The 24044-nt window shown below is 48.1% G+C and overlaps 2 protein-coding genes across 2 annotated transcripts; both read left to right on the top strand.

Moving 5' to 3' along the window:
* Positions 1-1945: 1945 nt before the first annotated feature.
* Positions 1946-2735, top strand: LOC100277324 (NRR repressor homolog 1). Its single transcript, XM_020540232.3, has one exon. The coding sequence runs from the start codon at positions 2141-2143 to the stop codon at positions 2624-2626; it is 486 nt and encodes a 161-aa protein (XP_020395821.1). The 5' UTR covers positions 1946-2140; the 3' UTR covers positions 2627-2735.
* Positions 2079-4231, top strand: LOC103630211 (uncharacterized). Its single transcript, XM_008651288.4, has 2 exons — positions 2079-3756; positions 3866-4231. The coding sequence occupies exons 1-2, from the start codon at positions 2752-2754 to the stop codon at positions 3983-3985; spliced, it is 1125 nt and encodes a 374-aa protein (XP_008649510.1). The 5' UTR covers positions 2079-2751; the 3' UTR covers positions 3986-4231.
* The last annotated feature ends 19813 nt before the right edge of the window (positions 4232-24044 follow it).

Raw genomic sequence — 24044 nt, 5'->3', positions numbered from 1 at the left:
TAGGGTTCAAAAGAAAGGAGCAAAGAAACCGAAGAGAACCCTGGTCTGGTGCACCGGACTGTCCGGTGCACCACCGGACAGTGTCCGGTGCCCCAGGGACCGTACATGCTGAACTCTTCACCTTCGGGTTTCTGGAGAGCCGCTCCGCTATAATTCATCGGATTGTCCGGTGGGTCACTGGACTGTCCGGTGTGCCAGCGGAGCAACGGCTCGGAAGCGCAACAGTCGACTCCAACGGTCGCCTGCAGCGTGAACAGTGCGCGGACAGTTCGCGCAGAGTCAGAGCAGCGCCAAAAGGCGCACCGGACAGTGAACAGTGCCTGTCCGGTGCGGCACCGGACTGTCCGATGCGGCACCGGACTGTCCGGTGCCCCAAGTTGTCAGAGCTCCAACGGTCGAAACCGTCAGAACTCTAACGGTTGGGTGACGTGGCTGGCGCACCGGACTGTCCGGTGCGCTCATCGACAGACAGCCTCCCCAACGGTTGTTTTGGTGGTTGGGGCTATAAATAACCCCCAACCACCACCACTTCAAGTATCCAAGTTTTTCAGACATCCCATTCAAAGAGCTAGTGCAATCAATACAAGACACAATTCAATAGAATCAAAGCCTCTCCAAGTCCCCAAAACCACTCCAAACAAATAGTGACTAGAGAGAGTTTTGCTCGTGTTCTTTGAGCTCTTGTTATTGGATCGCTTTCTTCTTCCCCATTCTTGTTCTTCAAAGCACTTGTAATCAAAGCAAGAGACACCAAGTTGTGGTGGTCCTCGTGAGGGGTCTAAGTGACCCGTTTGATTAAGGAGAAAGCTCACTCGGTCTAGGTGACCGTTTGAGAGAGGGAAAGGGTTGAAATAGACCCGATCTTTGTGACCACCTCAAAGGGGACTAGGTTTGCAAGAACCGAACCTCGGTAAAACAAATCACCGTGTCACTCGCTTTATTTCTTGGTTGATTTGTTTTCGCCCTGTCTTTCGGACTTTGATTTTATTCTAACGCTAACCCCGGCTTATAGTTGTGCTTAAAGTTTGTAAATTTCAGTTTCCGCCTATTCACCCCCTTCTAGACGACTTTCAGTGGGCCCATCGGGAGCACTATGGCCCTAGGAAATAGATCCCTAGACAATGAGCATGACATGGAGGTGAACGAGTGAGGACAACGTAGATCTAAAGCTCTTGGGATGATATTTTTGCCTTTTTTTATTTCTTAATGTGGGTGTCATAATATGCCCGTCTATTTCCATTTATAGCCGTTGCAAAGGCGTCCGTCTCTAACATCTCTAATCCTAGAGGTATACATAATGAACTGACTATATAGTTGTTTATTAACTTAGGCCTCGTGTTAGAGGCAATAAATAGGCGGTGTGCTAGTCTACAAAAATGTAGATTGTGTGTTTGGGGGAAAATCTCTTGGTGGTAGTTAATGATGTTGAAGCAACTATTTAATGATGTTGAAGCTATTTTAGAAAATATTTAGCATAACAACTTCAGTAACAATTTTGTTATACTTTGGGATAAATTTATGAAGAGCTAGAAGAAGCCATGTTTGTACAACTCTATCTCCTAAGTAAAAATAGCTCCATGCTCCTTGCAAGAACTCGTTTATAGTGGAAAGTGGATATGCGATAAAATGTGTTTTCTTTGTGTTTTTCGAGAATCACACCACATACACATATAGACACTCATACATTATAAGACCTTGTGCAATTAGAGGTGGTAATGAGCTCAATTTTACACTATAAAATTTTTAAGGATCAGTATTTATTTTTATTTTTTGAACTAAAACTAATTAAGGGTTTAAATAAATTGTGAAAAAAATATTTTAATCGTGATCTATTACCACCTCTATGTACAATCAATCAAAATTCATCAGTAAATGTTACTCACTCTGTTTTTTTATTTGTCGTGGTTTAGTTAAACAAATGAACTAGTGGACGACAAATATTCGAGAAAGATTATTTTATATTTAACTCATTACACTGTCCAATCAAAATCTAAAGTTGACTGTTATTTTAGTGAGAACGACGTGGACCACGGAGGCATGGCCTTCTATTTAATGAAGCACCCAAGCAGGCCGGCTTCAACGTCATTCCGCTCGTCTCTCTCGCTCACATCAACTCTCCAGGCAAAATATCCTGGGCGCGATGGATGCAACGCCAGCGAGCAAGAAGGCCACGCCGGCCGCCGCCGTCGCCGACGCGGTCCCGCTCGCTGCGCAGCAGGCGGCGGAGCAGCTGTCGTCGCCCGAATCCGTCGCCGGCGTGAGGGCGAGCGGCAGCGAGGACGACGACGAGCAGGTGGAGAGGTTCTACGCGCTGCTGGACAACATCCGCGCCATGAGGGGCATGGTCAGCACCGGCGGCGCGGCACCGGGGAGGAAGCGGGCGCGCGACGACGAGCCCCCGTGGCGGCCGGCGTTCCGGATGGAGGACTTCGAGCTTGAGGAATTCGACTCCGGCTCCGCGGGGTGCGACGGGGGAAAGAAGAAGAGGGAGAGCAGCATCGCGAAGCGGCCGGCCGACGAGGAGGAGCAGGCCGAGGTAGTGGAGGCCAAAGGTCCCCGGTGTGGGCCGCGGCCGCCCCAGTCGCACAAGCCGCGGCGCGAGGGAGTGCGAGCCGTCGACACGTGACAGGAATTAGAATACACAGCCCTGCCCTGGTCCAATTTGCACGTCTTTCACATTTACGATGATATTTCTATATTCTATATTCTATCTATACTACTCTATTAAGTTTGTAGTGTCAGTGTCCACACATGCAATGCCCCCGCCTCGCGTTGCTCGTCCCCCTGCCCTGCCGCGAGTCGTCTCCGCCCACGTCGTCTCCCGAAATCTCGCCCCCCGAGACGCGCCCGCGCCACGGCTGCCGCTCCTTCCGCCCCGCCTGCCCACCTCGACCACCCCTCCCCCGCGGGTGCTGCCAGAACTGGTGGGTGGATGATCTCTCCGTGGTCAAGGTCGACCACTCCCAGGTGCTCCTCGCCTCCGTCACCTTCTCCGCCCCCATGCCGTTGCTCCGCCTCCGCGTGGCCTCTCCTAGGTCAGTCCTCCTCTTGAAGCCCGCATATTTCAGGTGTCCGCAGTCTCCGCATATTTCAGGTCAGGCCTCCCCGCCGCGATCGATGGGTCCGCGGTCTCCGTCCACTTCCGCCGGATGTCCGTGTTCGCCTCCACCCGCCCCGTCGCGGCCGCCCTCGGCGCCGCCGCGTTCGAGGAGGTGCTCACGCTGGTCCCCGGTCTACTTCTCCCGCGGCGCCAAGGCCGTCGTCAAGTACGAGCCCCGCGCCTTAGCTGTCTCCGTCGCCGCCTCCACTCTCGACCTCGGTAAGCACGAGGTCAACCTCACCCGCCTTCTCCCGCTCTCGTTCGAGGATCTCGAGGACGACGGCGACTCCGGCTTCGAGAAGTGGAGCACCAGCTTCCGGCTGTCCGGCCCCGTCCGCGGCGCGCGGCTTAACGTAACCTTCTCTTGCTCGCTCCTCGCGGGCGGCGGCACCAGCGAGCAGCACAGGGGCGGGGAAGTGGCGGGGCTGCGACGCGGCTCGATGGCACGGGCAGTGTCAGTGCAAGTGCCGACGCCTTTGCCCGCGCGGAGCAGGGGCGTGAGGGTTCTCCACGAGGTGCTGCCCAGCTTGAGGTCTGCCAGGCCGGTGCCTTCTTCTGTTGCTGACGGGGGTCCTGATGCGAGGAAGGAGGAGGTGGCAGCACCGGACTGCACGGAAGAGGGGTCTCCGGAGGCAAAGCACTGCACATCGGTAGAGGTAAGAAGGGGGACTCCATGCGTCCAGATGGCGATTGGGGCACAATGGAGTTCAATGTTGTTGAGCATGGAGTTGACTTACCGCTTGCACCTTACCGGTCACTTACCAGCCAAGCTGTGTACTGACGGAACGCCTTGAGCGAGAGCGAGGTTGCGCTCCACTCCACTCCACTCCACTAGCCAGTTCAGTTCTTGCTTCCTGCTCCTGTCGTGGTGCCCTGAGTCCCTGACTGCGAGGAGCTAGCTATGCATCCCTGCGGTGGCTGACGAACTGCGTAGCCTGATCAAACAGGTACCGAATATGTTTTCTCACTTTGGTTTTGATGCTCTTCTGTTTCGGATTATTGGGATGTCTTTGTCATGTTGAATGCTGGGTTTCAGTTTTACAACTACATTGGTGTAGCCTGTGTTCGTCAGCTTTGGTGGATAGTTAATATATTTTTTTTGAACAAAATGGCACCTGAAATGTTTCAATTTTCGCACGAATGTTTAATAACGAGTTTGTGTAAAAACCTTTGCATGTAAATATGTGCGATCGTGGCAACGCACGGGCACAGTACTAGTATATTAAAGACGGAAGAAACGCGGGATCCAGATGCGTCCACGTCATCGCATCGCATTTCATTGTAGCCACACGATCCTGGTTCAATGGTCAGAAAGGCATCATATGAAGACGAACGACCTCCAGATAAATATGTCATGTGCTTGGCCAAGAGAACCTTCCAGACGAGCAGCAGGAAAAAAGATGCATCTTCGTCGCCCGCGGGCACCTTGTGCCTCTCGCTCTTGCTCCGTCTGCGGTTCCCCCGTGGCGACGAGTTGTCCATCGCGTTGGAGGTGGTCATCCTCGGCCCCGCGCCCATGATCGTTGACCACTCAAGGATCGAGTTCACGGGAGCAGAACGACGCCGTTATGCAGTACCTGCCGTACCTGTGTGCCGTGGACAGAAACGGGGTGACTGAGGACTATTGTGAGATGGGCACGAGCTCGTGCGGGGATAAATCATCGGCGTCCTCGGACGACAGCACCAGCCGGAACGCCACTGCCTCGACGGTTAGCACGGTCAGCGAGAATAGGTCCGTCTCTCTTCATCCGCCGAGTCTGCTAGGATCTTTGCCTGAGAAAATTTTCGGGTATTTCTTCAGTCGTCAGGAGGTCAGCTTCTAGGTCATTTCTCCTTTTGCTGCACTAAACGGAAACCCAATAGCAGGCAAAAGATATAATAAATATACCAACGACGTCTAACAATTTTTTCCTCCCGTGGTACACCTCCTGATGTTTAATCAGATAAAATTTGTGCTTATTTATCTCAGTTGGGCACCCTGTAAGATATAAAATTTGTGCTCGTGTAAGGTCGAAAACATGAAAGATCAGATCAGGTTTCTCGTTGGGCACCGTGTTAAAAATTTTAGCTGTGTATCTAAAATAGTCATTTTTTAGCTGTTTAGACGTATCGATCGACGACTCGCACAGGGCGCGAGTAACTTACTAGTATGATACTAATTGCCTATTAGGAGCATGTGTCATATGCTCTCTTCCACTCTGTCACGTGTATAATTATGACTGTCTGATGTCTTACTAGTCACTAGTAGCAGCCTGTTGCCTGTGTAGTTCGTATTTTTCTTGTGATGTACAACTTATTAGAAGTAAAAAAAGAAGATCAAAGTTGCACTACAATTTACTCCCTGTTTAACTGGGTTTAACTTTCTGTCCCTGTTTAAAGAGTGTCACTTAAAAACGTAACGATCAAATTTATTTATTTTGACTAGATTTATAAAGATATTAAATATATGTATATCTAAATAAATTTAATTATCTAGTGATACTAATTATATCTCATAAACATTAATTTTTCCATATGTTTATTAAAGTGAAATATATTTGATTTTTTAGGGAGCTAAAAAGGACCGAGGGAGTAGACTTTAAAGGCTAGTTTATGAACCACATTTTTTAAGGGATTTTAATTTTCTAAAGGGAAATTAGTTATTTTTTCTCGAGAAAATAGAAATCTTATGAAAAAAATGTGGTTTCCAAATTAGCCCTAAGTGTAAATATGACCGCCAATTCAAAAGAAAATTCCTCGTAGTCGTAGCACCTGTTGTTACTTTGTTCGATGTGTACTCTAGGCTTACTCTATTCGTTGCAAGTTTAAGTTTGTTTCGGTTTTTATCCGAAGGACTTGTTAATGTTGTTTCATTCTATTAAAATCGACTATGCATTATTAAGGGCCTATTTTACACAGCTCCAACTCTGAAAACATAGCTTTAGAGCAGCTACCCAGTATGGATCAACTCTACGGTAGATCGATTTATAGAGTGTTTGGTTTGAGAAATGAGTTAGTCCATCATTTTCTCACTTCTCACTATTTTTGTTTGGTTTGTGGAATAGAATGAGTTGATCCATCACCACCTCATTCCTCATAGTTAGTTAGTTAGTACTAATATGAGGAACGAGATCATCTCATCAAATTTGAGAAATGAATTCATGATACATTACCTTAATTTGGATGTAGTGATTTCTTAAACCAAACACCCACTAGTCTCGTAGCAAATCATTTAGAACTCTAGCTATAAAATAGATTCATATTTAGGGGGTGTTTGGTTTATAGTATAGAGACTAAACTTTAGTCTCTCCACTTTATTTCATTTTGGTTCATAAATTGTTAAATAGGGAAACTAAAATAGAGTTTTACCTTCTGTAGTTAGTAATTTAGGGACTAAAATGAAATAAAATGAAGGGACTAAAAATTAGTTCCTAGAAACCAAACACCCCTAACATGGGCTAAAATAAAAAGTAACTCCATGTTCCTCCCACGCGACGCACAACAGGGGCAATGGATCATTGATGGCGATCTTCCATGTCGTGATGATGAAGTTCAGGCCGTAGGTAGACGCGCATCAGCGGAAATTTTTAGGCTATCTCTACCCCTTCTTTTATCTTAAACCCTACTCTGTAAACAAAATTATCTATAATATAAAATAATATTTTGCACCGCTATATTCAAAATCAGCTAGAGAGAGCTAGCCAAACGTCGGCGGCAATAATGCCCTACCCAGGTGCTAAACTGTTAGGGTTTTTTCGGTTAGCTCTCAATCCATGTAAATTGAGTGGGATTGGATGAGTTTGAATCTCAAACAAGTCAAACTTTTTCTTAATTTTTTCCAATCACATCCAAACATCCAATCCATATGTATTTGTAATAACCGAACAAAGCTTTTTACATGGTGGGCACGGCAGATCGTGTTAGAAAGGAGTAAAATCAATATCTTTATATAATGAGTGGTAATAATGGATAATTTTTTTCTACTCCATGTTTAAGTGCTCAAATCATCGTTTAGGTGCTTTATAGATTTGATAGATCTAGAGTTAGTGGAGCATAATCAATTTAACTAAAAGAATGTAGTGGAGCTGTTTTTTAATCTAGAGCTGTTTGGAGCTGCCAAACAGCATATAAATCTACTACCAAGCAGCTCTAAAAAGAGCTTAAGAGTTTCTGAAGCACGCCTTTGATACTGCAAATACCTAAAGCTGGCAAGATCGAGCATCCATAGCGTGAACACTTCATGTGTAGTGCTAAATGCCATGGCACATAACATGGCATCTAACTTATGCTAGGCTCTATTTTACTCCAATGTTGAACTTGGTAAATGTGCTAAGACGAGTTCCACATCAGAGCTATTAAAACCTCACCCATTTGGCAGTAGTTGTTCACTGTCCATTTCTTTCAATAGCTGCAACCTCACTTTCTTCATCCGTGACAAAGTATCTTGTTGTCCACTTCTTTCAATAGCGGCAACCTCACTTGCTTGCCTCGCAGTGGTTGCATCATCATCTTCATCGGCCGGTACCTCATGAACAACGTTGCCCAACGTCATGTGCCTCAGCTTCTACATTAGCAATTTGTCGAAAGGGTTCTTCTTGTCGTTGAAGAGATTCTTTGGGTCATGTGGACTTCAATGTGTAGCCCCGAATCCTTTCGAATGTAATCAAACTCCTCGATATGGAGCAAAGAAAGAAGGAGTATTTTCATACTCCCAGTCAACTAAATATAATTTGCTTGGGGGTACTTGGAAGCCCTTGCTCATAGTTGATCACAGCACTCTAGAATCTATAGCCGATCCCTACCATCCATTAAAAATTGATGTATGAATTCAGTAATCATGACATGTTAATTAAAAAAAACATAAGCATATAACATAATTCAATACCTTTTGAAGTTGGTGCCAGATCTAGAGAAAAAGGGGGAGTACGTGCGGGACAGGACACCATGCAGCCAAGCAAATCACACGAGCAAAGTTCATGGGTTGTTGCCTAGTTCACAAATCAAAGATGAGGAAACACACTGAAAACTACTACGTAATTTTTTTCCCAAACCTCTTTAGGGCTTATTCGGTTCTACCTCAATCCATATGGATTGAGGGGGATTGAGTGAGTTTCAATCCCTAGCAAGTCAAAATTCCTCTCAATCCATATCAATCCCCTCCAATCCATATAGATTGAAAATAACCGAACAAGACCTTATTGACTACAGCCCTCTCGAGGATTTCATTTTTATCATGCTCAAGAACGTCATATACTATGCAGCTAGCTGTTGGTCCGAGGCGTTCGCACGTTCCCATCCCCACTACACCGACGGGACCAAAGGTTTATGCACGGTTTCGTCGAAGACTCGGGACACGCGCAACACGGCGGCCAAATAATGGACCGCCGAAATGCATGGGCACAAGCGAGCTAAATCCAAATGCCATAGATGATAGACCAGCGCAGTGTTGGCCGCGTTGCATTGCATCGCACCGCACCGCCCCGCCGCCTTGTCGATCGCGACCCACTCCTGCGCTACGTGCGCGCGAGAGATCAAGCCTCCGGCGCCGGACGGGCCGGGGCACCGATCGCCGGCCGCTTTGCCACGACGGACTCACGTCACGGACACTGATCATGTCGACGACACCGCCGCAACGTCACGGGCAACTACTCTCGTGGTAGAAATAATCTTGTATTTTGTTTCGTCTCCGTGGGCGCAGGCACGTCGCCGTCTACGTGCTGGTGTTTGACGTAAGCGCACAAGCTAGGAGGCGAGTCCGCCGCTGATAATTCGGAGGGCTCGCCGTCGTTCGTTCCCCTGCTGTGCTGGCACGAGCAGGACGGGATGGCGTAGGCACCGTGACGTCGGGTGGCTGCATCATTTTCATTTTGAGGACGATTTGGTACTTTGGATGGATCGGATCGGATCGGATCGGAGCAAGTATAAAAAGTCCACCGGCCGGAAGATGGGTCCTTGTCGCTCTCTCACGAGAAAAGATGGGTCCTTATCCCATGTCACAGTCTCGTTAAGAACTACCCGTGCGCTAACGCTAGGACAAATCTCAAACGCATTAGTTTTAATCAAAATGACTAGTACTTACCCGCATTCGATTATACGATGCAAACGCTAAATTCTTTTATCTCACTGCCAGCTCCAGAGCGAAGAATAATTATATCCAATACCTGCGTCTAAGCATTGGGAATCTAGCAGAGGCCCATAATAACAAAGAAAAAAACTATTTATGACAATTTCAAGTCACATCTGGGGACAACCCTACCCAGAGAGCTCACCCTCAATTGGTTGGCGCCGGCCTTACCGCGACACGATCTCTCGGCCTTGGAAGCGTCGTTCTCCCTGGATGAGGTGAAGGAAACTATCTTCTACATGCCAAGCGATAAGGCCCTAGGGCCAGACAGTTTTATAGGAATTTTCTTCAAGGAGTGCTGGGAAATCATCATAGTGGATGTGTTGGAGGCCTTTCACCAACTCCATGCCATGAATGGAGCTGAATTCAAGTTCCTGAACTCTACGAATATCATGCTCATTCCAAAGAAGTCAGATGCTAAGTCAGTGGGAGACTACCGCCCTATTAGCTTGATCCATAGCATAGCAAAAATCTTCTCCAAATTACTTGCTAATCGGCTGGCCCCCTTCATGAACAACTTAGTCTTAAAATCTCAGTCTGCATTCATTAGGAAAAGGTGCATTTAAGACAACTTCTTCTATGTTCAAAACGTGGTCACGAGGCTACATAAGCAAAAAAAAGTCGGCGCTCTTCCTGAAGCTCGACATCCAGAAGGCCTTCGACTGTGTGAACTGGGGATATCTCCTAGAAGTCCTACAGGCCATGGGATTTGGGCCACGCTGGCATGAGTGGATCTCCATCCTGTTCGGTATGGCCTCTTTCAGGGCTCTGCTCAACGGCACCCAAGGGCCAGGTATATTGCATAGGAGAGAGGTGAGGCAGGGAGACCACCTCTCCCATATGTTGTTCATTCTCGCCATTGACCCGGTGCAGCGCATCCTTGAGCTGGCAACCCGACAAGGAATCCTCTCCCCCTTCCGCTGAACACATCCAATCTAAAAACGTCTCTTTATGCTGATGCTGCTGCTATCTTCATCAACCCCTCTAGGGATGAAATTGCGGCGGTCAAAGACATCCTACACGCCTTTGGATGTGCCTCGGGCTTGGTTACTAACCTTGAAAAGAGCTCCATCCACCCGATCCGGTGTGAAGACATCGACCTTGATCATGTGCTCCAACCGTTCCACGGGACTCGAGGGAATTTCCCCTGTCGTTACCTAGGCCTCCAACTCTATACCCGACCACTTCAGAAAATCCACATCCAACCACTCATTGAAAAAATTGGCAACAGTTTGGCAGGATGGAAAGGAAATCTTCTAAACCGAGCTGGCTGGCTCACGCTCGTATCTTCTATTCTGTCCTCCATACCCACCTACCACTTATCGGTTTTTCCCCTCGCGGTTTGGACACACAACGTATTGATAGGATCTATCGCTCCTTTCTTTGGAAAGGGAAGGCCGAGTCAAATGGTGGTCACTGCCTCGTCGCATGGCCACTAGTTTGCAAGCCCAAAGCCCTCGGCGGCTTAGGCGTTCTCAACCTTGACAAGTTGGGACGCGCCCTTCGCCTTCGCTGGCTTTGGAAGGAATGGACGAGAGACTATCACCCTTGGAAAGGTTTCAAAGTGCCTTGTAACCGGGTTGACAGATTGCTCTTTAGCGCCTCCACTACTGTCACAATTGGGGACGGTAAGATGGCCAAGTTCTGGCACGATAGTTGGCTCGATGGCATGGCTCCAAGGAATATAGCCCCGCACCTCTGCGACCTAATCCCGAGAAAGAACAATTTGGTTGCCCGCGAACTTAGAGGACATCATTGGGTCAAAACACTAAGAAGTAGGATCACTTCCACTGTTTGGATTGAGGAGTTTGTCTCTCTTTAGACTAGACTCTAGGATTTCCAGCTGCAACCTAACTCACCGGATACCATTGCCTGGAATCGGACTCCTGATGGTATCTTCTCAGTTAAATCAGCCTACAAAGCACAGTTCATTGGCTTGTACAGTCACCTTAATGCTAACCTTGTCTGGAAGGCACGCGCAGAACCAAAATGCAAAATTTTTGCTTGGATTCTCCTGCAGGAAAAACTCCTCACGGTCAACAATCTCGCCACTCATGGGTGGCCTCATCAGCCGTCTTGTGCCTTCTGCAGCGGAATCCTTGAGACTAGTATTCACCTGTGTCTACATTGTCCTTTTCGCCCGTGCGGTGTGGAGACAAATCCTGGCTTGGGAAGGTGTAATCCTCCCTACCCAGTCTGACCTTGCTTCCGCCACCAACATTCAGGAGTGTTGGGAAGCTGTGACTCCCCCACTACCAAAAAATCAAAAACGCGCTTTCAATGGAATTGTGATTTACACAATGTGGAACCTCTGGAAGGAGAGGAATCGCAGGATTTTCGAAAGTGTCGCCATTCCCCTGGCCCAAGTCGCCTTAAGAATTAAAGATGTTTCACAATTTAGGCGGGCTTTGTTTCCCATGTAATTTTCATATAGCTGCTTCCGGCTAGTCTGGAGGATTTAGGGTGTGGGGCTTAGCCTCCCTTTGAGTGTGCTCGGGTGTGGCTTGTCCGGTCTCAGACCGTTGTTTGTACTCTCTAAACTCTTTCCCCTTAAATGATGGACAGAGCTCCTGCCGTTTTCATTCAAAAAAAACCTTTTAAGTTTGGATCTTGGCGAGACGTCTGTGACGATATATTACAATGGAAACTCACCGTGCGCCGAGTTCTGTCACATAAGCACCAGCGTAACAAGAGTGTCCAGACAGCTCGACGCCATAACCTATGACGTTGAGCCGTGTTATCTCAATGCCATAACCTATAGTGCCGAGCAAAGAGTACAAAAACAACATTAAGTCATCTAGAGGTCCAAACTTATTTTTTTAAAAAGGATTAAATTGTAAAAAGTTTCGAGCTATATCTGAAAGGGAAATGTGCCCTTGGGCCATTTCTAAGTATTTTGGTGATTGAGTGCCAACACAAGTGGACTCATGTTAATCTATGGATAAAGTGCAAATCAAGTAAAAAGGTATGTTTCTAAGACTTAGTACATTGTTTTTGAGACTAATGTATTGTGTCTAAGTGCTGGAAACAGGAGAAATCAAGTTGGAAAGAGATGGCTTTGTTCAGCCAAAGACAACTCGGTCTGGGTGCACCGGACTGTCCGGTGGTGCACCAGACAGTGTCCGGTGCGCCAGGCCGGAGTCTGTCAACTGGCTGCTCTCGGGAAGCAATTAACGGCGTACGGCTATAAATCACCGGACTGTCCGGTGAGCCAACAGTCAGTCGGGCCAACGGTCGGTCGCGAAATCCGCGCGCGACGCGTGGCAAGTGCCAACGGTCGGAAGGGGCACCGGACTGTCCGGTGTGCACCGGACAGTGTCCGGTGCACCAACGGCTCCGAATCTGCAACAGTTGGCTTCGCCAAACAAGGAAAGAGATCCGCACCGGACAGTGTCCGGTGGTGCACCGGACTGTCCGGTGCGCCAGGCGACAGAAGGCAAGAATTGCCTTCTTGAAATGCTCTCAACGGCTCCTATCTGCCTTGGGGCTATAAAAGGGACCCCCTAGGCGCATGGAGGAAAAACCAAGCAGTCCTTAAGCATTGTTGATCACTCACACTTCATTCTTGCGCAGTTGTTCGACATTCTTAGTGATTTGAGCTCTGTTCTAGTGAGAACCTCGAGATATTGTCTTGAGCTCAAGTCTTGATCTTGTGTGTGCGTATTCGCTGTGGATTTGAGTGTGTTGCTTCCCTCCCTTACTCTTGTGCTTCATATTGATTCTTATTGTAAGGGCGAGAGACTCCAAGTTGTGGAGATTCCTCGCAAACGGGAAAAGAGCAAAGTAAAGAACACCGTGGTATTCAAGTTGATCTTTGGATCACTTGAAAGGAGTTGAGTGCAACTCTCGTCCGTTGGGACGCCACAACGTGGAGTAGGCAAGTTTTGTACTTGGCCGAACCACGGGATAAATCCTCGTGTCTCTTGTGCTTGTCCTTATTGTGTCTATTGTGCTTCACAAGAGTTCTCCTCTCTACTCACTTGATTTCATTATACTAACTCTTAATCAAGTTTGTGGTGTTAAGTTTTAAGTTTTACAGGATCACCTATTCACCCCCCCTCTAGGTGCTCTCAATTGGTATCAGAACCGTTCTCTTCAAGAAAGGGACTAATCGCCCGAAGAGATGGATCCTAGGGGCAAGGGGATGGTGGTCAATGATAAGGAGAAGGAGTCCTTCGTCAATGATCCAAAAGATGACAAGCCTACTGACTCGGGCTCAAGCCACAAAAGAAAAGATGGGAAGAAGAAGAAAACAAGGCGTATCAAGGAGATCGTCTACTACGACGACAGCGACGAGTCCTCTTCTTCCCAAAAGGACGATGACAACTACGAGAAAAAGAAAACGGTCAATTCAAACTTTTCTTTTGATTATTCTCGTATTCTGCAAAATGCAAATGCTCATTTACTCTCCATTCCACTTGGTAAACCTCCTCACTTTGATGGAGAGGACTACAGATTTTGGAGTCACAAAAAGCGTAGTCACTTGTTTTCTCTCCATCCAAGCATATGGGAGATAGTAGAGAGTGGAATGCAATTTGATAGTAGTGATAATCCCATGTTTATCAATGAGCAAATTTGAAAGGGAATTAGGCTTACACCTATTTTCCTAACTAATTTTGGTGGTTGAATTGCCCAACACAAATAATTGGACTAACTAGTTTGCTCTAGTCTATAAGTTATACAGGTGCCAAAGGTTCACACTTAGCCAATAAAAAGACCAAGATTTGGGTTCAACAAAGAGAGCAAGGGATAACCGAAGGCAGCCCTGGTCTGGCGCACCGGACTGTCCGGTGCCCCACCGGACAGTGTCCGGTGCACCAGGGGACTCCAAGCCAAACTTCGCACCTTTGGGAATTTTCGGAGGCGCTTCGCTATAATTCACCGGACATGTCCGGTGCACACCGGACAGTGTCCGATGCTCCAGAGGAGAGCGACTCTGAACTCGCCAGCTTCGGATTTCCGCTCCGCTATAATTCACCGGACATGTCCGGTGCACACCGGACTGTCCGGTGAGCCAGCGGAGCAACGGCTACTTCGCGCCAACGGTCGTCTGCAACGCATTAAATGCGCGCCAGCACGCGCAGAGGAGCAGAGCACGCGCGGGTGGCACACCGGACAGCCAGGCGGGCCCACACGTTAGAACTCCAACGGTCGGAACCCAACGGCCTGGTGACGTGGCTGGCGCACCGGACAGTGTCCGGTGGCGCACCGGACTGTCCGGTGCGCCATGCGACAGCAGCTTCCACCAAACGACTAGTTTGGCAGTTGGGGTTATAAATACCCCCAACCACCCCACATTCAAGACATCCAAGTTTTCTCAACTTCCAACCACTTACAAGAGCTAGGCATTCAATACAAGACACATCCAAGTGATCAAATCCTCTCCCAAATTCCACAAAAGCTTTAGTGTTAAGCGAAAGAGATTTGTTGTGTTATTTTGAGCTCTTGCGCTTGGATTGCTTTCTTCTTTCTCATTCCTTTCTTGTGATCAAAACTCAATTGTAACCAAGGGAAGAGACACCAATTGTGTGGTGGTCCTTGCGGGGAAGTTTTGTTCCCGGTTGATTTGAGAAGAGAAAGCTCACTCGGTCCGAGGGACCGTTTGAGAGAGGGAAGGGTTGAAAAAGACCCGGCCTTTGTGGCCTCCTCAACGGGGAGTAGGTTTGCGAGAACCGAACCTCGGTAAAACAAATCCTTGTGTCTCACTTCCTTATTCGCTTGCGATTTGTTTTTACGCCCTCTCTCGGACTCGATTATATTTCTAACGCTAACCCGGCTTGTAGTTGTGATTAATTTTGTAAATTTCAGTTTCGCCCTATTCACCCCCCTCTAGGCGACTTTCAATTGGTATCAGAGCCCGATGCTTCATTAGAGCCTAACCGCTCGAAGTAATGTCGGGAGATCACACCAAGAAGGAGATGGAAACCGGCGAAAAGCCCACTACAAGCCACGGGAAGGCTACATCGGAAGAGTCATGCAACAAGGGGAAGGGGAAGGAGAAGAAAGCCTCTTCCCACAAGTCGCATCGGAGTGGCGACAAGAAAAAGAAGATGAGGAAGGTGGTCTACTACGAGACCGATACTTCATCACCTTCTACCTCTGGCTCCAACGTGCCCTCCATAACTTCTAAGCGCCATGAGCGCAAGAAGTTTAGTAAGATCCCCCTACGCTACCCTCGCATTCCTAAACATACGCCTTTACTTTCCGTCCCATTAGGCAAACCACCAACCTTTGATGGTGAAGATTATGCTAGGTGGAGTGATTTAATGCGGTTTCACCTAACCTCACTCCACAAAAGTATATGGGATGTCGTTGAGTTTGGTGTACAGGTACCATCCGTAGGGGATGAGGATTATGATGAGGACGAAGTAGCCCAAATCGAGCACTTCAACTCCCAAGCCACAACAATACTCCTCGCCTCTCTAAGTCGAGAGGAGTATAACAAGGTGCAAGGGTTGAAGAGCGCCAAGGAAATTTGGGACGTGCTCAAGACCGCGCACGAGGGAGATGAGCTAACCAAGATCACCAAGCGGGAGACGATCGAGGGGGAGCTCGGTCGCTTTCGGCTTCACAAAGGGGAAGAGCCACAAGACATGTACAACCGGCTCAAAACCTTGGTGAACCAAGTGCGCAACCTCGGGAGCAAAAAGTGGGATGACCACGAGATGGTTAAGGTTATTCTTAGATCGCTTATTTTCCTTAACCCTACTCAAGTTCAATTTATTCGTGGTAATCCTAGATATACACTAATGACTCCCGAGGAAGTAATCGGGAATTTTGTGAGCTTTGATTATATGATCAAGGGCTCAAAGAAAATCAACGAGCTAGATGATCCCTCCACGTCCGAAGCACAACCGGTCGCACTCAAGGCGACGGAGGAGAAGAAGGAGGAGTCTACACCGAGTAGACAACCAATCGACGCCTCAAAGCTTGACAACGAGGAAATGACGCTCGTCATCAAGAGCTTCCGCCAAATCCTCAAGCAAAGGAGGGGGAAAGACTACAAGCCCCGCTCCAAGAAAGTTTGCTACAAGTGTGGTAAGCCCGGTCACTTTATAGCAAAATGTCCTATTTCTAGTGACAGTGACAGGGGCGACGACAAGAAGGGGAGAAGAAAGGAGAAGAAGAAATACTACAAGAAGAAGGGTGGCGATGCCCACATATGCCGCGAGTGGGACTCGGACGAGAGCTCCTCCGACTCCTCCTCCGACGAGGACGCCGCCAACATCGCCATCAACAAAGGTCTTCTCTTCCCCAACGTCGGCCACAAGTGCCTCATGGCAAAGGACGACAAAAAGAAGAAGGTTAAATCCAAATCCTTCACTAGATATGAGTCTTCTAGCGATGATAATGCTAGTGATGAGGAAGATAATTTACGTACTCTTTTTGCCAACTTAAACATGCAACAAAAGGAAAAATTAAATGAATTGATTAGTGCTATCCATGAAAAGGATGATCTCTTGGACTCCCAAGAGGACTTCCTTATTAAAGAAAACAAGAAGCATGTTAAGGTTAAAAATGCTTATGCTCTAGAAGTAGAAAAGTGCGAAAAATTATCTAGTGAGCTAAGCACTTGCCATGAGACTATTGACAACCTTAGAAATGAAAATGCTACTTTGTTAGCTAAGGTTGATTCAAATGTTTGTAATGTTTCAATTCCCAATCCTAGAAATGATAATGATGATTTGCTTGCTAAGATTGAAGAATTGAACATTTCTCTTGCTAGCCTTAGAGATGAAAATGAAAAATTGCTTGCAAAGGCTAAAGATTTTGATGTTTGCAATGCTACCATTTCCGACCTTAGAAGTAAAAATGATATATTGCATGCTAAGGTTGTAGAATTAAAATCTTGCAAACCGTCTACATCTACCGTTGAGCACACTTCTATTTGTACTAGATGTAGAGATGTTGATGTTAATGCTATTCATGATCACATGGCTTTAATTAAACAACAAAATGATCATATAGCAAAATTAGATGCTAAAATTGCCGAGCATGACTTAGAAAACGAAAAGTTTAAATTTGCTAGAAGCATGCTTTATAGAGGGAGACGCCCTGGCATCAAGGATGGCATTGGCTTCCAAAAGGGGGACAATGTCAAACTTAATGCCCCTCCTAAGAAATTATCTAACTTTGTTAAGGGCAAGGCTCCCATGCCTCAGGATAACGAGGGTTACATTTTGTACCCTGTCGGTTATCCTGAAAGCAAAATTAGGAGAATTCATTCTAGGAAGTCTCACTCTGGCCCTAACCATGCTTTTATGTATAAGGGTGAGACATCTAGCTCTAGGCAACCAACCCGTGCTAAGTTGCCTAAGAAGAAAACTCATAGTGCATCAAATGATCATGACATTTCATTTAAAACTTTTGATGCATCTTATGTTTTAACTAACAAATCCGGCAAGGTAGTTGCCAAGTATGTTGGGGGCAAACACAAGGGATCAAAAACTTGTGTTTAGGTACCCAAAGTTCTTGTATCTAATGCCAAAGGACCCAAAACCATTTGGGTACCTAAAGTGAAGAACTAAACTTGTTTTGTAGGTTTATGCATCTGGGGGCTCAAGTTGGATAATCGACAGCGGGTGCACAAACCACATGACAGGGGAGAAGAAAATGTTCTCCTCTTATGAGAAAAACCAAGATCCCCAAAGAGCAATCACATTTTGGGATGGAAATCAAGGTTTTGTCAAAGGATTGGGTAAAATTGCTATATCTCTTGTCCATTCAATTTCCAATGTTTTTCTTGTAGATTCCTTAGATTACAATTTGCTTTCCGTTTCTCAATTATGCAAAATGGGCTACAACTGTCTTTTTACTGATGTAGGTGTCACTGTCTTTAGAAGAAGTGATGATTCAACAGCATTTAAGGGTGTGTTAGAGGGTCAGCTATACTTGGTAGATTTTGATAGAGCTGAACTCGACACATGCTTAATTGCTAAGACTAACATGGGTTGGCTCTGGCACCACCGACTAGCCCATGTTGGGATGAAGAATCTTCATAAACTGCTAAAGGGAGAGCACATTTTAGGATTAACAAATGTTCATTTTGAGAAAGACAGGATTTGTAGCGCATGCCAAGCAGGGAAGCAAGTTGGTACCCATCATCCACAAAAGAACATCATGACAACTGACAAGCCACTGGAGCTCCTACACATGGATCTATTCGGCCCGATAGCTTATATAAGCATCGGCGGGAGTAAGTACTGTCTAGTTATTGTGGATGATTATTCTCGCTTCACTTGGGTATTCTTTTTGCAGAAAAAATCTCATACCCAAGAGACTTTAAAAGGATTCTTGAGACGGGCTCAAAACGAGTTCGGCTTAAGGATCAAGAAAATTAGAAGCGACAACGGGACGGAGTTCAAGAACTCACAAATCGAAGGCTTCCTTGAGGAGGAGGGCATCAAGCATGAGTTCTCTTCTCCCTACACGCCACAACAAAATGGTGTAGTGGAGAGGAAGAATAGAACTCTATTGGACATGGCAAGAACCATGCTTGATGAGTACAAGACTTCGGATCGGTTTTGGGCCGAGGCGGTCAACACCGCCTGCTACGCCATCAACCGGTTGTATCTACACCGAATCCTCAAGAAGACATCATATGAACTCCTTACCTGTAAAAAGCCCAACATTTCATATTTTAGAGTCTTTGGTAGCAAATGCTTTATTCTTGTTAAAAGAGGTAGAAAATCTAAATTTGCTCCTAAGACTGTAGAAGGCTTTTTACTAGGAAATGATTCAAACACAAGGGCATATAGAGTCTTTAACAAGTCCACTGGACAAGTTGAAGTTTCTTGTGACGTTGTGTTTGATGAGACTAACGGCTCTCAAGTAGAGCAAGTTGATCTTGATGAGATAGGTGATGAAGAAGCTCCGTGCTTCGCTCTAAGGAACATGTCCATTGGGGATGTGTGTCCTAAGGAATCCGAAGAGCCTCCAAATGCACAAGATCAACCATCCTCCTCCACGCAAGCTTCTCCACCTACTCAAAATGAGGATGAAGCTCAAGTTGATGAAGTAGAAGATCAAGCAAATGAGCCACCTCAAGATGACGGCAATGATCAAGGGGGAGATGCAATTAATCAAGACAAGGAGGATGAAGAACAAAGGTCGCCACACCCAAGAGTCCACCAAGCAATCCAACGAGATCACCCCGTCGACACCATCCTCGGCGACATTCATAAGGGGGTAACTACTAGATCTCGTGTTGCACATTTTTGTGAGCATTACTCTTTTGTTTCTTCTATTGAGCCACACATGATAGAGGAAGCACTTCAAGATTCGGATTGGGTGGTGGCGATGCAAGAGGAGCTCAACAACTTCACTAGGAACAAGGTATGGCATTTAGTTCCACGTCCTAACCAAAATGTTGTAGGAACCAAATGGGTGTTCCGCAACAAGCAAGATGAGCATGGTGTGGTGACAAGGAACAAAGCCCGACTTGTGGCCAAAGGATACTCACAAGTCGAAGGTTTGGATTTAGGTGAAACCTATGCACCCGTAGCTAGGCTTGAGTCAATTCGTATATTATTGGCCTATGCTACTTACCATGGCTTCAAGCTTTATCAAATGGACGTGAAGAGTGCCTTCCTCAATGGACCAATCAAAGAAGAGGTCTATGTTGAGCAACCTCCCGGCTTTGAAGATAGTGAGTACCCTAACCATGTTTATAAACTCTCTAAGGCGCTTTATGGGCTCAAGCAAGCCCCAAGAGCATGGTATGAATGCCTTAGAGATTTCCTTATCACTAATGGATTCAAAGTCGGAAAGGTTGATCCTACTTTATTCACTAAAACTCTTGAAAATGACTTGTTTCTATGCCAAATTTATGTTGATGATATTATATTTGGGTCTACTAACTAGTCTACATGTGAAGAATTTAGTAGGATCATGACACAAAAATTCGAGATGTCAATGATGGGGGAGTTGAAGTATTTCTTGGGATTTCAAGTGAAGCAACTCCAAGAGGGCACCTTCATTAGCCAAACAAAGTATACTCAAGACATTCTAAGCAAGTTTGGGATGAAGGATGCCAAACCCATCAAGACACCCATGGGAACCAATGGGCATCTCGACCTCGACACGGAAGGTAAGTCCGTGGATCAAAAGGTATACCGGTCGATGATAGGCTCTTTACTCTATTTATGTGCATCACGACCGGATATTATGCTTTCCGTATGCATGTGTGCAAGATTCCAAGCCGACCCTAAGGAAGCTCACCTTACGGCCGTAAAACGAATCTTGAGATATTTAGTTTATACTCCTAAGTTTGGGCTTTGGTATCCTAGGGGATCCACATTTGATTTAATTGGTTATTCGGATGCCGATTGGGCGGGGTGTAAAATTAATAGAAAGAGCACATCAGGGACTTGCCAGTTCTTGGGAAGATCCTTGGTGTCTTGGGCTTCAAAGAAGCAAAATTCTGTAGCTCTTTCTACCGCCGAAGCCGAGTATATTGCCGCAGGACATTGTTGCGCGCAATTGCTTTGGATGAGGCAAACCCTTAGGGACTATGGTTACAAATTAACCAAAGTTCCTCTTCTATGTGATAATGAGAGTACATTCCGCATGGCGGATAATCCCGTTGAGCATAGCCGCACTAAACACATAGCCATTCGGTATCATTTTCTAAGGGATCACCAACAAAAGGGAGATATCGAGATTGCATATATTAATACAAAAGATCAATTAGCCGATATCTTTACCAAGCCACTAGATGAACAAACTTTTAACAAACTTAGGCATGAGCTAAATATTTTTGATTCTAGGAACTTCTTTTGTTGATTTGCACACATAGCTCATTCATATACCTTTGATCATGTCTCTTTCATGTGCTATGACTAATATGTTTTCAAGTGAATTTCAATCCAAGTCATAGGTATATTGAAAGGGAATTGGAGTCTTCGGCGAAGACAAAGGCTTCCACTCCGTAACTCATCCTTCGCCGTCGCTCCGAGCAACTCTCCGTCGTTGGTATAATCTTCACTCCTATGTCTTTTACCAAAGGGGGAGAAAGTAATTTCAAGGGCTCTAATGATTCCGTTTTTGGCGATTTATGCCAAAGGGGGAGAGAGCATGAGCCCAAAGCAAAAGGACCGCACCACCACCTAATTTTAAAAAGAGTTTTTCAATTGGTATGATTTTTCAAATTGGTATCTCATTGTGTTCAAAAGGGGGAGAGAGTAGTATTTTCAAAATCGATATCTTAAAACCCTCTTGAACACTAAGAGGAGAATTTCATCTAGGGGGAGTTTCGTTTAAGTCAAAGGAGGAGTATTTGAAACAGGGGGAGAAAATTTTAAATCTTGAAAATGCTTCGCAAAATCTTATTCATTTACCTTTGACTATTTGCAAAAGGACTTTGAAAAGAATTTACAAAAGTGTCGGGGACCATAATTAGGGGTACCCTCAAGACTCCTAATTCTCAGCTGGTAACCCCCATCAGCATAAAGCTGCTAAGGCCTGATGGGTGCGATTAAGTCAGGGATCAGTCTGTTCGAGCGACTCGATCACGCCTCGCCCGAGCCTAGCCTCGGACAAGGGCAGCCGACCCCGGAGGATTTCCGTCTCGCCCGAGGCCCCCCTCCGACGGTGAACATATTTCCGGCTCGCCCGAGGCCCTCCCTTCGCTAAGAAGCAACCCTGACTAAATCGCCGCACCGACCGACCAAATCGCAGGAGCATTTAATGCAAAGATGGCCTGACACCTTTATCCTGACATGCGCCCCCCGGTAGAGCCGAAGTGACCGCCGTCACTTCGCCGCTCCACTGACCGGCCTGACAGAAGGACAGCGCCGCCTGTGCCGCACCGACTGCAGTGCCACTTGACAGAGTGAGACTGACAGGCAGTCAGGTCCTGCAGAAGGCACCACAGGAAACTCCGCTCCGCCCGACCCAGGGCTCGGACTCGGGCTAAGTCCCGGAAGACGGCGAACTCCGCTCCGCCCGACCCAGGGCTCGGACTCGGGCTAAGTCCCGGAAGACGGCGAACTCCGCTCCGCCCGACCCAGGGCTCGGACTCGGGCTCAGCCCCGGAAGACGGCGAACTCCACTCCGCCCGACCCAGGGCTCGGACTCGGGCTAAGTCCCGGAAGACGGCTAACTCCGCTCCGCCCGACCCAGGGCTCGGACTCGAGCTAAGTCCCGGAAGACGGCGAACTCCGCTCCGCCCGACCCAGGGCTCGGACTCGGGCTCAGCCCCAGAAGACGACGAACTCCGCTTCGCCCGACCCTAGGGCTCGGACTCCGCCCTGGCCTCAGCCGACGACCTCCGCCTCGCCCGACCCAGGGCTCGGACTCGGCCTCGGCCACGGAAGACAGACTCGACCTCGGCTTCGGAGGAGCTTCCACATCGACCAACCTAGGGCGTAGACCAGCCACGTCAATGCGAGGCGCCATCATCGCCCTACCCCGAGCTGACTCGGGCCGCAGGGAACAAGACCGGCGTCCCGTCTGGCTAGCTCCGCCAGATAGGCAATGATGGCGCCCCGCATGATCCGTGACGACGGCGGCTCTCAGCCCCCTTACGGAAGCAAGAGGACGTCAGCAAGGACCCAACCGCTCCGACAGCTGTCCCTCCGCCAGGCTCCATCGCTCCTCCGACGGCCACGACATCACACCAGCTGGGTGCCAAAATCTCTCCAGCTGCCACGACGGCATGTACCTAGGGCGCTAGCTCTCCCCCGCTAGACACGTAGCACTCTGCTACACCCCATTGTACACCTGGATCCTCTCCTTACGCCTATAAAAGGAAGGACCAGGGCCCTCTTAGAGAGGGTTGGCCGCGCGGGGACGAGGACGAGACAGGCGCTCTCTTGGGGCCGCTCGCTTCCCTCTCCCGCGTGGACGCTTGTAACCCCCTACTGCAAGCGCACCCGACCTGGGCGCGGGACGAACACGAAGGCCGCGGGATTCCCACCTCTCTCACGCCGGTCTCCAGCCACCTCACTTCTCCCCCCTTCGTGCTCGCCCTCGTGCTCGACCCATCTGGGCTGGGGCACGCGGCGACACTCACTCGTCGGCCCAAGGGACCCCCCCGGTCTCGGAACGCCGACAGTTGGCGCGCCAGGTAGAGGCCTGCTGTGTGTTGACGAACAGCTTCCCATCAAGCTCCAGATGGGCAGTCTCCAGCAACCTCTCCAGCCCGGGACGGTGCTCCGTTTCGGGAGTCTTGAGTTCATGTCCTTCGACGGCAGCTACGACATGATACTCCTTCCACCGCCGTGCGACAACGACAATGGCGGCCGACAGCCCGTCCGCCGGCAGCGGAATCGACGACGTCTTCCCCGCGTGGTGGAAGAACGACATTCGAGCTCACCCCGTCCTCTCCCCCATCGACGGAGGAGGAGGCGGGGCAACCAAAGCCAAGCAGGAGGCAGCGTCTCGTTGGCTGTCGAGCGAGTCGACGGCGCCGGCACCCTAACGAGGGGCGCACCGGGTATCGACTTCGCGCCTGAGACGAAGACGAGCGCCGTCTCCCCGCGACACGCCAAACCCGGGCAAGTGGACGACGCCAGCGCGCTTGCGAAGAGCTTTCTGGACGTCACCCTCGTACCTGAGTCGACGGTGCAGTCAGTCCCCGACGTGACTTCATCGCCGCTCGTCGACCAAAAGGTACCGACCGATTCCCATCCTACGTCATTTGGATTCAGCCTCAACCCGCCTAGCGACCTCGCTTTGGCGGACGCTCTCGTAGAGGCGAGTCCAAACCCTCTGGGGTTTCGCATGCGGTCTCCTTGGGACCGGCTGACGGACGTCTCGACCTACGGGCCCGCTGGGTCCGAGGAAGACGACGAGCCCAGCATCTGTTGGGGTTTCTCTGGACTTGGCAACCCCAGTGCC

This window comes from Zea mays, chromosome 6, assembly GCF_902167145.1.
Source record: "Zea mays cultivar B73 chromosome 6, Zm-B73-REFERENCE-NAM-5.0, whole genome shotgun sequence".
NCBI classification, from domain to species: domain Eukaryota; kingdom Viridiplantae; phylum Streptophyta; class Magnoliopsida; order Poales; family Poaceae; genus Zea; species Zea mays.
The sequence above is the reverse complement of the archived record's forward strand: the minus strand, read 5'-3'. Positions and strand labels throughout refer to the sequence as shown.